General features: G+C 38.8%; 1 protein-coding gene across 1 annotated transcript in view; it reads right to left on the minus strand.

The window, feature by feature from the left end:
• LOC135219337 (heart- and neural crest derivatives-expressed protein 2-like) overlaps positions 1-15000 on the minus strand; it is a 37132-nt gene that overhangs the window by 2358 nt on the left and 19774 nt on the right. The window contains exons 2-3 of the mRNA XM_064256014.1: positions 11728-11744; positions 1-499 (exon numbers count right to left, since the gene is read on the minus strand). The exon at positions 1-499 is cut by the window's left edge and continues 259 nt beyond it. Coding sequence (XP_064112084.1) covers positions 418-499; positions 11728-11744 — 99 coding nt within the window. The 3' untranslated portion in view covers positions 1-417. The remainder of the gene's footprint in view (positions 500-11727; positions 11745-15000) is intronic.

Raw genomic sequence — 15000 nt, forward strand, 5'->3', positions numbered from 1 at the left:
TGATTTTTTCTTTTTTTTTCGTCGATTTCAGGTCGAGGCTTCTATTTTCAAGTTTCTATCCCATTTTTTTCGGAAGGAATTACAGATGGACCAAGCCATAACACAATGAAGGAACTTGCCTTGCTAACACCATCTACAGTTGCAGATAATGATTGTTTGTAGTGATTTTTTAATTTTTTCTATATATATTTTTTTTACCTCCGCTGTCTATTGGTAACATGCCAAAAAACAATTTTTCATTCGACGAATATTCATAGCGTTGATGTCTGAACACGACAGAAATGGGAGGCCAGGGTTATGGAAATACTCCCAATTCATCTGCTATATACACGGGTCTCGGAAAGAGACCAGACCTACATCAACACAGCAAAGTGAAGAAGAAGTGGAAGAAGACGGCGATGAACGTCAGTCTTTTGTTTACTTTTTCAGCTCCTGGGCCCAAACTTCTTGGGGCCAGCCTGTGCGACCTCTCTTGCATTCAGGGCTTGTGTTGGAGCTGCTGTTGGATGTGACGATGTTGTTGGAGATGTTGCCGTTGTTTATGTTGATGGGGTGGACGCAGTGGGAATTGCTGGTCGTATTTTCCGCGTCACAAACTTCCTGAAACAAGAAAGGGAAAGAAAAATACAGTAACTTAATCGTTAAAATTTCTGCAAAAATGTTTGTCTATGAACTGATATTATCACATAGTTCAAAGATGAGAATGTAAAAGCATATCAGACTTCAGAAAAGTGTTAAAGGTGCAACCAGGATAGAACAGCGGTGTATGTTGATACCATATATGTAACATCTATGGTATCAAGTACAAGAATCTCTTGGTGTTTACAGTCCCTAAGAATCTAAGAACAGTGACTACTTAAAACTTCTGCCAACAAGATTTGTAACTCATATGATGTTGAATAAAGGGCCTGTGCGCACTGAAAGGTTTATTGGAGTGTTTTAGAATATCACAAAAAAAAATATTTTTAAATACTTTAATGTCTAAATGTTTAAAAGGCATTCATGAGCGGCAGAGGAAAGGGAGAGGCCATTGCGCTGACGCACAATGTCCCAATATTACAGGACAAAAACGCACAAATTCGATTAACACCCAAATCCCCTCTCCAACTGAACCAGGACAAGGCAGTGGCTGCTGATGACTCAACGTGTTGACCTTTGGGCTTCCCGAAATCTCCCATCCAATAACTGTGTGCTTATGTCTTAGTAGACAATCTATCGTGTCATGAGCGGGGACCACAATGTCGAGTCTGGGTAAAACTAAAAAAAAATTCGACCTTTCCTAGACAGTGACCTCCAAGGGTTTTCGACGGTCGTTATCTAGAGGTGATATTTCTTGGGACTCATTATATTTATGATATATATTTACTGTCTTTTGTTTTATGGTTCTACAGTCATCCCCAACAGGCTCGTATTAAACAACCCCTCTGTGGGTGACTATATAGAAAAAATAAAATCGTTGATAAGACATGCTGGACATGCAAATAGGCTTCACACCGGTAAAATTGAAATTAAAGTAGCCGAAAAGAAACAACTATGTAGCAACTTTCGAAATGTGAAGCCTGAGACGGAGGAGTTTTGAAGGTTCTTCTGCTGGAGATGAAAGGTGCCGCATGAAGCTTTGCAAAGAAGTTGGATTTGGCTTCTCTTCAGAGGGAATGGATCGGGAAAGGAGGTTAAATTGGCTAAATACGGTCCAGAGGATCCAGAGAAAGGAGGAAAGAAATTATAATAAGATCACTAACCCGACACTGCCCGGGAAAACTCTAACTGACAACGTATAAACTCTCTCTCTCTCTCTCTGTCTCTATCTTCTCTCTCTCTCTCTCTCTCTCTCTCTCTCTCTCTCTCTCTCTCTGCATGTCCGTCGACTGTAAACAAGTGAGGATCGGAGAGACTGAAGAACAACGGCTCAATGTGATGATCAACAACTGATCAGAACGAGTGGAAAAGTATGCAAAGAACGCAGTTACCTGTTGCCTCAAATCTCATGAATGTCTCAGAATGTTTCAGATTTTACTATTCACATCTTATTAGAATAAAATAATTCCATACAAGGAACTCGGACAATCATATGATAAAAAATATGCACGTGTATAACAGCAAAAGCAATACCTCAATCAATATTTATGTACATAACCTGTGTATGTCTGTGGTTATGTATACGAATATCGTTAAAGACTCGTGCAGACATACATACATACATAGACACAAATGCATGTGTTATATATATATATATATATATATATATATATGTATATATATATATATATATATATACATATATATATGTGTATATGACTAGTAAAATGTTCATTTACAACAGAATTCCATCCAATTAGAGGAACCCATAAAAACGCCAAAATATAGAAAGTAAGCACTATATTTCTCTCTTCGGGTATGTAATGAATGAGATCTCTCATTCATTACCTACCTGAAGAGAGAGGCAGCAGTCTCTGAAATGTAGTAGTTACTTTATATATTTTGGCGTTTTTATGGGCTCCTTTTATTATTATTATTATTATTATTATTATTATTATATATTATTATTATTATTATTATTATTATTATTATTATTATTATTATTATTATTATTATTATTATTATTATTATTATGTGTGTAAATGATACATACATAAAGATGTATATTTATATACTATATATGTGTGTATGTATGTGTATATGTGCATCAGTCTGTACACATTTTCGTTTACATAACTGTAAATATACATAGGTTATGTACATAATTATTGATTGAAATGTTTCTTCTGCTGTTATACACGTACGTATCTTTTTTATTAAATGATAGTGTTATACTTAAGATTATATAATTTATATAATATATATATAATATAGATATATATATATATATATAGATATAATATATATATATTATATATATACTATATATATAGATATAAATATATATATCTTACATATAACATAATAATAGGCGGTTCGGCTACAAACAAATTCAATGAATTCATGAGATACCAAATATATTATTTGGGGTCAGTTCTTGTTCGTTATATGGTGAGCTCTTTCCGAGACGCTGTCCCTGAATCCTGTTCGTGCGACTTTAATAACTTGACGTTTTTAACAAGGAGACAGTCACGATGCTTCCATTTCGTCTTGCGACAGCTGTGCTGAACTGACGATTTTGCAACTCCGATCGGTGACATTTTCCGGTCAGAGTCCCCAGGAATTTGCCATTTTCATGATATCTATTTGTTGAAGACTGATGAAGGATTCTCTCTCTCTCTCTCTCTCTCTCTCTCTCTCTCTCTCTCTCTCTCCAGTCTATCACGTTCTATTTCCTACGAACATTAATCAAGTGGAGATATAACTTTCACTCTCCTTACCTGAGGCTCACCGTGACCATGACTTTTACTTTCCATCCTAACCGTTATGCGATGCGATTCTTATCGCATGTGATCGTCAAATCCCTACTTGTACTGATTTCTTGTCTCCTCACATACCTGCAGAAACGAATAAACTCTTCAGCAAATGCCTCAGTTAGCGAAATGTCCGGTGCGATGAGGACACGGTGAAAAAATAAGAAGAAAGAATTCGGAACACGTTTCCTCTCGTGCGCGAGAATCTTGCGTCGATCGTGTCATTCGGCAGAAATGGAATCGTTTCGCAAGGCCACTCTTCTTCCCCGGCCTGGCTCTTCCCAGAAATTGCAGACTGGACTACCGGCTTTGCGTGCACCTAGACCCAAGCATAGACCGATGACCGAACGCGCGCAAATCTGCTCGGTATGTTTTGGGGGGTGGATTTCTCTCTTTCGTTTTACTTAATTTCTACTCAAACTTTGCGCACGGTGAAGTGAATCACCCGTTACACTAATTATTCATCTTTGAAAAGCCTTTTGGTTAATTGTTGGGGCAATAATTTAACAAGTTTTGTTAAAAAGTAAATGCAACACGGCAAGCACAACTGAAATGGTCTAGATTGTGGCCACAAAAGATGTCACTCTCCCCAAACGAAGAAGAAAAAAGTCGTACTTTGTCATCAGTTCTGCCAGAAGAGCAACGGAGCATCCACGTAATCCAATCTGAAATTCATCGCATAGACGTTTTCCTACAAGATGCCCATAAACGCCTGATACCGCGCGCTGTATGAAAATAAATCAAGCTCAGCTTCACTCTTTCAAAGCGCAGCTATGCTTGGAAATCAGTGTATAAGCTACTGTCGCTTTCCAAAAGCTTAATTAAGGCAGACGACCTCGAAGTCATCGATCGAGAAACAAACGAAGTCACATCTTTTGAATTAGGATAAGCCCCGAAGGTCGTCGTTGCGTCGAACAAGCGCTTACCGGTGGAATATTCGCCTCCGGTTTTCGTTCCCGTCATTGAGAGAGAGAGAGAGAGAGAGAGAGAGAGAGAGATATTAACAGGTAATTGTCCTATTACGGAAAATACCCAGTAGAGAGAGAGAGAGAGAGAGAGAGAGAGAGAGAGAGAGAGAGAGAGAGAGGTAATTGTCCTATTACGGAAAATACCCAGTAGAGAGAGAGAGAGAGAGAGAGAGAGAGAGAGAGAGAGAGAGAGAGAGAGAGATTAACAGGTAATTGTCCTATTACGGAAAATACCCAGTAGAGAGAGAGAGAGAGAGAGAGAGAGAGAGAGAGAGAGATTAACAGGTAATTGTCCTATTACGGAAAATACCCAGTAGAGAGAGAGAGAGAGAGAGAGAGAGAGAGACAGGTAATTGTCCTATTACGGAAAATACCCAGTAGAGAGAGAGAGAGAGAGATTAACAGGTAATTGTCCTATTACGGAAAATACCCAGTAGAGAGAGAGAGAGAGAGAGATTAACAGGTACTTGTCCTGTTACGGAAAATACCCAGTAGAGAGAGACAGAGACAGAGAGAGACAGAGATTAATAGGTAATTGTCCTATTACGGAAAATACCCGGGAGAGAGAGAGAGAGAGAGAGAGAGAGAGAGAGAGAGAGAGAGAGAGAAATATTAACAGGTAATTGTCCTGTTACGGAAATTACCCGGGAGAGAGAGAGAGTAAAATCCCACGGGAAATAGAGGAAGAGGTGGATGGGTGTCGAAATATAAGGCGAACAGAAAACACAATATCACAACAAAGCGTGACGTCACACATCGGGCGAGGCTGCAATGCTGGCTGCGGGCGGAGCCGACAGCGCTCTTCTCGGCCGTCGCCCGAGGCCGCCCATCTTTCCAGGATTATTCCAGTAAATTAAATTCGCTTTCGACGACTTGGGTGGCGCGCTCTTTGCTCCGAGTCTTCTCTTATTATACTCGATGGAGCGACGCGTGTCATTGCTTGACCACATCGAAATAATTCATTGATTGGATAGTCTCTCTCTCTCTCTCTCTCTCTCTCTCTCTCTCTCTGCAGAGCTCCATGTATATGCATGTATATATGCATATACATGCATATATACATATATATATATAATGTTTATATATGTATACAATACGTGTGCATATGCATATATGCATGTATATGTAGAGTGACAGGAAGTGTTAGTCATTATATAAGCGTGCATTATATAAAATTGATGTTTGTATAAAAATTCTTGGCAAAAATTAGAGATTTTTAGCAAGTGGACATTGGCAAGCGCTTAATTTGAAGGCCAGTCGGAAACTCCAGCACGAAAACTAAATCTCCGGGTCATTAAAGAGGGAGAGAGAGAGAGAGAGAGAGAGGAAGGGGGGAAGATGAGAAAGCAAGATATAAGAAAGAGTTACGCCTTGCGTAAGAACTGCTTGTAATATGGAAGCGAAAGACGAGCACTAAAAAAATATAAATAAAGGGTCGCGGGTGACGCAAACGATGCTTCTCTCTCTCTCTCTCTCTCTCTCTCTCTCTCTCTCTCTCTTCCGACCAGATGCCTAGGTATACCTTATCCGTCCTTCCTGTTGCACAAACCTGCCGTGTTTCTATTTTCGACAGGGCCAGGTGTAGTATGTAGTACTCTGGGTGCATTTCCCGTTGCTCAAAGCAACAGCGAGCGCTGTTTCTCGGTACTTTTGGCCGGGTGTTCGACCATTTCCTGCAATCAGTGACCAGGCTTTATTTTCGTGTTATTTTTAGGCCAGATACCCGGGCCTCAGAGAGGCGATGAAGAAATTAGCCAAGGCGCTTCCTGTCTCACTTAGAAGCCTGAGAGAAAAAATGGACGAAGACGTTTCCCATGACACACACACACACGGGAAGTGTTTATTTTTTTCAGAAAATGACACGGCGGACATTGAAGCAAACCGATCGGTCCGAACGGATTCCTTTCGAGGTGGTGTGATGACCGAATCTCGTGTCTAATCATGAAATACGTTTTGTCCATCGTGATGCCCCGCTATTATCTGCGTACATTGCCGTGGTTTCTGTGAATGGACCAAGAAATATTTGCCGCTACAGGTGTCTGGTGGGAAGATGTTCCAGAGAGGAGGAATGCCATCACTTCCTGTCCTGTCGAGCCCTTTAAAATCGTCTAGCAGGTAAAACTGGAACAAAAGTTCGGGCGGCCTTGGAGCCAGGAAATGAGATTTGATTTTGGGTATTTGAATGGGCAAATGAGAAACGATTTATGCGTCGCCAAGAGCCGGGAGAACCACGGAAATAGTACGACGTGATTTGTATCAGTTTGCTCGGAGAGCCCCTGACGTCGAGAGCGTGGCCACGAATGTGACTAGAATCACGCATTTATGAACGGCACTCAGAGACGCTCATTGGAAGCCAACTTAATATTTCTTCATCTGACCATTTCCAGGTTCTCAAGAAGTCTCCATTTCCGAATATTTCTGGAGAGGCTTTCCAATGAAAATCTCGAAATCCGGAAGGAAACGAAACGGAGAATAACACCTTTTCCCAGGTGCGATTCGAACACAAAAAACTAATTGCAGTTATACACAACGAAGAAGGAAAATCATTTATGTCCCCACATACGAACACATTTCTGTCTACTTCCCTTGCTTACATAGGCCTATCCAAAATAAGCCCACCCTTACAGTCGTAGTAACGTAATACACATTTGTCTAGGTCTCTTGCACATTTAGTATAAGCCTATCAAACTTATGGTCGTAAAGTATTTCTGAGTGCTTCCTAATTTATAGGCGTGAGGATATTCCACTTACAGGACCAGTTCGCTAAAATAGCTGATCTATTATTACCTTAATAGTGAAAGTTTGGCTTGCAGAGATGACAAGGTTGTTATCTGACGATGATGTGTATATATATATATATATATATATATATATATATATATATATATATAATATATATATATATATATATATATATATACAGAGAGAGAGAGAGAGAGAGAGAGATTCATATATATAGAGAGAGAGAGAGAGAGAGGAGAGAGAGAGAGAGAAGGAGAGAGAAGAGAGAGAGAGAGAGTTTCATATAATATATAGTACATATATGACTAGAAGATCCCGTCTGGTGCTCATAAAGCTCATATCTGCCGAGTCATCGCGAAGCACCAAATCTCAAGAGAGTTCTAAAATTAGCCGAAGTGTCCCTTTCTGGTGTTTCCGGCCTCAAGTGTTGGCCGTAAAACATACTTTCAGCTTCTGGCCTGCGGCTGATGGCTTAATGGACGCACCTGTCTCGCGGATACTGGCTGGAATTCGGACAGGTAATTGGTTGCTTAAGGCTTGTTTGTAGACGAAGCACCATTGAATCATTGCTAAGTTGCTCAGTCAATTGCTTATCAAACACACATACACACACACACACACCAATGATGATGGCAATACCACTCTACCAAATCAAGTGGTATCTCTCTCTCTCTCTCTCTCTCTCTCTCTCTCTTACAGGTAATGCAAGGCCGTCGGGAACTACTTTGAGTGGAGGTCGATACCTGTGATCTTATATGCTAACAAGGGCGTAAAAACTGAGACATGTTACTGTTGCAGGCGTCAAGCTGTCTGTGTGTGAAGACTTTCCACTGGTTGGCTGGAAGTTTTGTCAATGCAAGTGCGCGCGCGTGTATGTGTGTGTGAAAGAGAGAGAGAGAGAGAGAGAGAGCGTATGCAAGTGAACATCCAGAATTATCTAGGCAACGCTAACTGCTTACTGGTTGTTTTAATGGTTAAACAAACAACAGATTAGACTGAAAGGCAAAATACATTTTCGCTAGTCTAATGGATCCAGTTCCCATAATTTAGGACAATTTTGGTGTGATGAGTCCATGATAACCATTCAGTGTTCAGCATCTACAGGCAAGCCACTAATATATATATATATATATATATATATTATATATATATATATATATATATAGATAGATATATATATATATATATATATATAGTATATACGTATATACGTATATATATATATATATATATATATATATATATATATATATATATATATATATATTGCATTTTAGAGAAATATATATTCAATTATATTTGCTCTAGCATTGTCAAGGTGACTAAAAATGATCACACACACACACACACACACACACACACACACACACACACACATATATATATATATATATATATATATATATATATATATATATATATATAATTGTTTATTTAGCCATTTTGACAATACTAGTAGAGTAAATGTAATTCAAAATATATTTCTCCAAAATACAATTTTCTCATAGTGTTACCTTATGCAATAATGTTCCTGATATCAGGAGAAATGGGGTACGAACCAGTTATATTTTATAAATAAGTTTCTTTGCCGCAGGTTATCGATATAGTACTTGGAACGTGTTATGTAATCAGATTCACTCATTTCCGTTGACGTCATCAGTCACTGTAGCTAAAAGAATCGTAATATATTTCGCCTTTCCTGAGAAGACATCCTGAGATATTACGTAATATTTTTATTTTACATTTTTTTTCGCTTAAAAGATTAAGTTTTCCACCGTACGAAATCCTTCTCAAATTAGAATAGTTTCCGGTACTAGGTGTCTTGCCTCAGCGCAATCAATGACAAAGAAAACGTGGGGATGAGGCTCCGAGAAGAAGAGAAAAAACGAAACAAAAACGGCGCTAATGACAATGTTGGCCGAGTTCTGAGAAACTAGTGTCCTTCGTCCTTTTTTAAATACTCGCATAACATTTCAGCCGTTTATCTCTTTAGCAATATACATAATTATATGGTAATAATAATTGCCGAGTTTTCCTCAGCAGTCTCAGTATCGTACTCAGTAATTAACCTCTTCTATATTTTCTTTGATCTCTTACTTCCTTGTGTGTTTTTACGAACTTGACGCAGAAAAGCTGCAAAATCCAGTTCAAGTTGACAGTGCTTTGAAGAAGAGAAAGAAAATGGGAGAAAAATGAGAAATCCTGGGTAGAGATAGAAATGAATGTTGCCTGAAATTATGGAAGTATTCTATTCATCCATGACGATTCATGGTTGAATAGACTTATTTCCTTCGTGGAAATAAGACGCCAGTAATGCCAGAAAATAGGTGAGATTAACTTTTACGTGGCGGTTTTGAAACGAGAAGGGTTGAAACAGTGGAGACTGTAGAGAGATTTTACAGCAGAAAGATATATAAAGATGAAACAATGAATTTCGAGGGAGATTGGCCTAGTTAAGAGTATGAAGATGGTAGTACTTGTCCGGTGGCATAGTCCCAAACTGCAACCGTGTGCCGTGACCTCCCCTGAAAAAAGCGGGACGCCATGTTTCAAAAACTAACCATAGAATCTTAAAAATAATCTCATTCGAATTTTCCATATCCAAATCATGATGGAAGCTTTAATCTTTCCAGTGGGACATCTCTCTCTCTCTCTCTCTCTCTCTCTCTCTCTCTCTCTCTCTCTCTCTCCTTTTCTTTCTTTCTTATCTAATTAACCTAACCTAAATTACAGACATGGCAAAAAATAAAAACCGGGCTAGTGTAATACTGGTATACATCTCGGGAAATTGCGGTGAGCAATTGAAAAGTTTTAGGAGGAAAAAAAAGAGACCGTGAAGTGAAATGGCCTTAGTATTGATGAAGTAGTATACTAAGTGTGTGTGGGTTAAAAGTCAAAGCGCTGCTGATTCTTCTGCGCTGTTATATGAAATTGTGGATGTTTCAGAAGCTGGCTCTTAGGAATTCCTTACCTCTGCAGTAAAATGAGGAATCTGTTGTCATTCGGGTACACCCTCTTTTAGATAAAACGGCTTAGTAAGAGATTTTGTATCATATTCTATATAGTATAGATATATATATATATATAGTATATATATATATTATATATATATATATATATGTGTGTGTGTGTGTGTGTGTGATGTGTGTGTGTGTGTTTGTGTATGTGTGTGTGTGTTTTGTGTATTTTTTTTTTTTTTTTCTCTTAGAAAATGGTCATACATCAGCGACAAAGCTCATTCACTCCGTTTGGTGGTCGATCTTCCTGGCAATTCTATTAATCGTGTTCATAAATAAAGGAAAGGCTATATTAATATAGAGTTCCATGCCCTGTCTCTTTTGGTATTGCACAGACAGAAGGGCCACACTAGGCCTACTACTCCCATTCACACCTGATCAAAATTACAGGATGCCTTAAATTTTGTAGGGCTTCTTAACAGGGGTACCATGAGAAAGAACCCCATGCTGCATGGGGGTATGGGACTGGATCTCTAGATATTTTGTATATTTTATTTTAATGTGTCAGTTTATACATTGGTACATTTTGTTATTAAATAACTATATAAAACTATAAAAAAAATTTCGGTTTCATTTATGTTCTATTCCTAGTTATTTATACCTAAAGTATGTATTAAACTAAGTATGTCAAGTTATATGATCAACAAATAGGACTTAGGTGGACTTAAGCAAAGGGGGTGTGGAACTATATTGGGCCCTAGTTGAAACTACCAATCGCCCTTCATAGTTTCCCTGGCTTACATTGCAGTCCACGTATACGTCAGTCTTTAGCTTTTTGCTAAGCTATCTTTGTATCGCAGCTCTGCTGGGGGTAGGATATTGAGTCAGTGTTTAGCTTTTTGTTAAGCTATCTTTGTATCGCAGCTCTGCTGGGGGTAGGATATTGAGACGAATGGTCACCAAAGGACTCTCTTTTATTTAAAGTATACTCGGCTTCTCTGTGGCGACATTTCCTCAGCGAATCTCCTGAGGAAACGAAGGTCAACCATTTCCTGTTGGTCATTAGACGCTGAGCGTACCAAGTAACCCCGAGAGAGAGAGTTACAAGGATAAGGATGCCTCCAAGACTTAGTAGTCCATCCGAGGAGTCATCGTGTGCTTACTTATCTCTAGGAGCAGGTTTTAGTAATCATTCATATTCTTAGTGATCTTGTTCTGGCTTTCTTTTAAACTCTTCCACACCGTTGAAGTTTACAACTTCTGGTAGCAGTTTGAGAGAGGGAGAGTGTGTGTGTCTTCTATTATATAAGTACCACACTCTACTTAATAATAATAATAATCATTTGATAGCCATACGTAAAATATGATGTCAACTCATAAAAAGTTTGGATAAAATCACCGATACGTGAATCATTCATTCACAGCTTCTTTAGCCTCCCCTTCATAAGATAATCACTAGAGTACTACACGACTTCTGGCGTTAATTTTGGACACTCTCGTAAGAGAGGCTGGGCATATTTTTTCGACAGTCAGAAGGAAGGGAATAAAAATAATGTTTGTGTTCCGAAGAAGGTGAGCGCCAGAGTTAGCTACCTCTTCTCCGTCATCGCCACACAAGAGGCAAACAATTTCCTGTCTTTCAACTAATGATGATATATGTCATGATACGGAGAAAACTTTTTGTCCTTGTTTATACAGCGTGCATAATTGGCATACTTCAGATACTACAAACAAAAACAATGCGTTCAACAGTACCCTTGATAAAAAAAGAAAAAAAATTTAAACGTTTATTTGCATCCACTGTGCAATTTGCATTGTTTGGGTAATATCTTGAATGTTGCCTGCTTTTCAGACGTACCATTACTATTATTGTCTCGGCAAAATAGAATAACAGTGATTTATAATTACAAACTTCTTGGCTATATTTCCATATGATTCAGGTTCTCTATATCTTCGTCTCTTTATTAACAATGCCATCTTTTAGCATTATTGTCATCAGACGTATAGTATAAACAAACTGAACATTTCCTTTCACTTCATATTTGTGCCAAGTTTGAATGAAATACCTCTACTAGAAAAATGGCTGCTTTGACCGGGGAAGGATGACAGACATTCTCATGGAGAGACTGAAGAGTAAATGAAAGGATATTCTATTCCTTATGATCTAACTTTGTGCTAAGTTTGACCGAGATCACTTCATCCATAAAGGATTAGTTGTGACCGCAAGTTCTACGTGTCAGTCGCACTCACCGACAGACTCATCCATGCGGTCTAAGTTGCGTTAGTTGGGGAAGTAACGAGTTAACCTACCACTTCGGTTTCTTCAAGACTTATCAGAGCTGGTGTTGCATAACCTAATATGTTTAATATGTATCAAGATTTGCTGAATGTTAAGCTAAGCCCGCTCCCAATCAGATTCACTGAAATGTCAAATTGCCTCTGCTACGCCAGTGATGTTTCTAATCTCTCCTTCAGTCCAAGGTCTCTAGCAGGAAATTGATGCCTGCCGTAGTTATACGGAGACCCAGTGGATGATGTTGCTCCCTGGATTGCATGAAACGATACCGAAGAACCACAAAGATTTCTCTGGAATCACCAGTAACTGGAGCACGTTATCAAGGATAAATTATGAACAACGAACAATGAAGAAGTGAGTGCCTATATAAGGATACCATCCCAACTGGATGATTTAACACTGGACGCATTCTTTATGGCATCTGACGTTATCTGGTGTACCACGATAGGCGAAAGAATCCTACGATCTTACATTGTTGCCATAGTCTCGTCTCCGACTGTTTTTCATACTCTCTGTGATGGAGCATTAAGGCCCCCCTTACACTGAACGATTGTCGAAACGACTCATATCGGTCGCAAAAACATTATGTATGGGCTTGTCTGAATGCAGAAGTGGGCGGAGCTTCGTGTCTGAACGATCTCAGCGGGAATTTGTCACAATCAGGTTGCTGGCTTGCGACTTAGTCTGTCATACACAGGTCGTTCAATGTATGGGTTTGTCTGCCGATATAACGCTATCTATCGCGCGCGTCTCCTCTAGAGAGGATGCCATGTCTTCTCGAGACAAAATCTTTGTTCAGACTGAAATGGATGCGGAGATTGTTCATACAGTCTGAATAGTGTGTGTGTGTGTCTGGGTCGATAACGACAATCGTTCAGTGTATGGGGGTCTTAAGACTAAAGCGTTTTGTAATTACAGATACATGGTTAACGACCAGAATTAATTCTTAAGATTGCATTTGCTACAATTGTCGCTTTTCAATTCATTTAATCGGCAACGTTCTCGAGAAACAGGAACTATATAGAAGGCTTTGCCTGTCTCGTTAGTACTGCAAAGCACCCTTCTCTCGGGCTACCATCGAGCCTCCACAGTCAAAATATTTCCCAAGAGTGTCGATTTAGGTGTTGAAACAGGTCGTTCTAACCTAGAAATTATCAGGACGAAATATAAAAGTACTCTTAGCAACTCCAGCAACTTTTTTTTCTGCCCGCGTTGTTCATTTCCACATTGGTTTCAAAGTATAGCGTTTGCAGTTTGAGAGAAGAGAGAGAGAGAGAGAGAGAGAGAGAGAGAGAACGCTTTCTGTCCGGAACTAGAAATCTGCCTTACAAAACCAAGCCGAGGCCTTAACAGAGGCACTAGTGGTTGGCAACTCCTCTCTGCCAGACCGTGGTGCCCTCATTTACGGACCTGTGGTCATTCGAGGTCACTTAACCACGAGCATAAACTTTTCAAAACCTAATTATTTTCTCACCTCCATCTTTTAGGTCTTTAGAAGCTTTTAGGCCTTTGCCGATTTATATGATAGAAGCTTTTAGATCTATGCATATTTATATGATAAAAGCTTTAAGGCCTATGCAGATTAATATGATAGAAGCTTTTAGACCTATGTGGATTTATATGATAGAAGCGTATAGACCTATGTGGATTTAGTTGATAGAAGCGTTTAGGCCTATGCGGATTTATACGATAGAAGCTTTTAGGCCTATGCGGATTTATACGATAGAAGCGTTTAGGCCTATGAGAATTTATACGATAGAAGCTTTTAGGCCTATGCGGATTTATACGATAGAAGCTTTTAAGCCCATGCGGATTTTTATGAAACGCCATAAAGATACGCACACACACAGACACCCACACACCACACACAATACCAACGTGAACTTACACATTGACGGGTATTTCGATCAGCATACGTAAAAGTCAATATATACAACCACAGAGAAATGTGCATACTGAATATGGTTTTACGGGAGTGTCTTATTGTCATTTTTTTTTATGTATATAAGTTATCTAGTTTAAATTAACCAATGTTACTGTAAGAAAATATTGATCAGATTAAAAATCACAAGCACGCACAAATCTCTCTCTCTCTCTCTCTCTCCTCTCTCTCTCTCTCTCTCTCTCTCTCTCTTGTAATGTTGTTTTTATTTCTTGCTGAAAAGCTGATAAGCCTCTATTAATAATATAATAATAATAATAATTGTTTTCTATTAAAAGTCAACCATTAAAACAATACATTGTAAAATGTGCGAAAACTGAACAAGAAAGAGTGGAAGTGAAGGCCTGAACGGTGGTCTTCCCTCGCAGTGTTTCCTTTGGGTAAAAGAGTAGAGACAATTTATTGATATAATTATGGAGTTTTAATCAACGACAATTTAACCAAGACTTTGTAGTTTCTTAATAATGATAATAATATACTTTAACGGATATTTGTGGTCCAGTGGTTATGGTCAGGGTGCGACTTGCAAAGCACCATCAACGGAGCGAATTCTAATATAGGTCACAGTACCTAAGTTGACCTAAATAGTGAATTTAGGTACAGAGTGATAGGTGGTTAGTATGTCTTTGGGTCTATGGTTTTATATCTTTAATGTCTTTACTGCTCTTTTCTTGGACTCTCTCTGTCACTCCACCTCAGCGCA

This window comes from Macrobrachium nipponense, chromosome 1 (assembly GCF_015104395.2).
Source record: "Macrobrachium nipponense isolate FS-2020 chromosome 1, ASM1510439v2, whole genome shotgun sequence".
NCBI lineage: Eukaryota > Metazoa > Arthropoda > Malacostraca > Decapoda > Palaemonidae > Macrobrachium > Macrobrachium nipponense.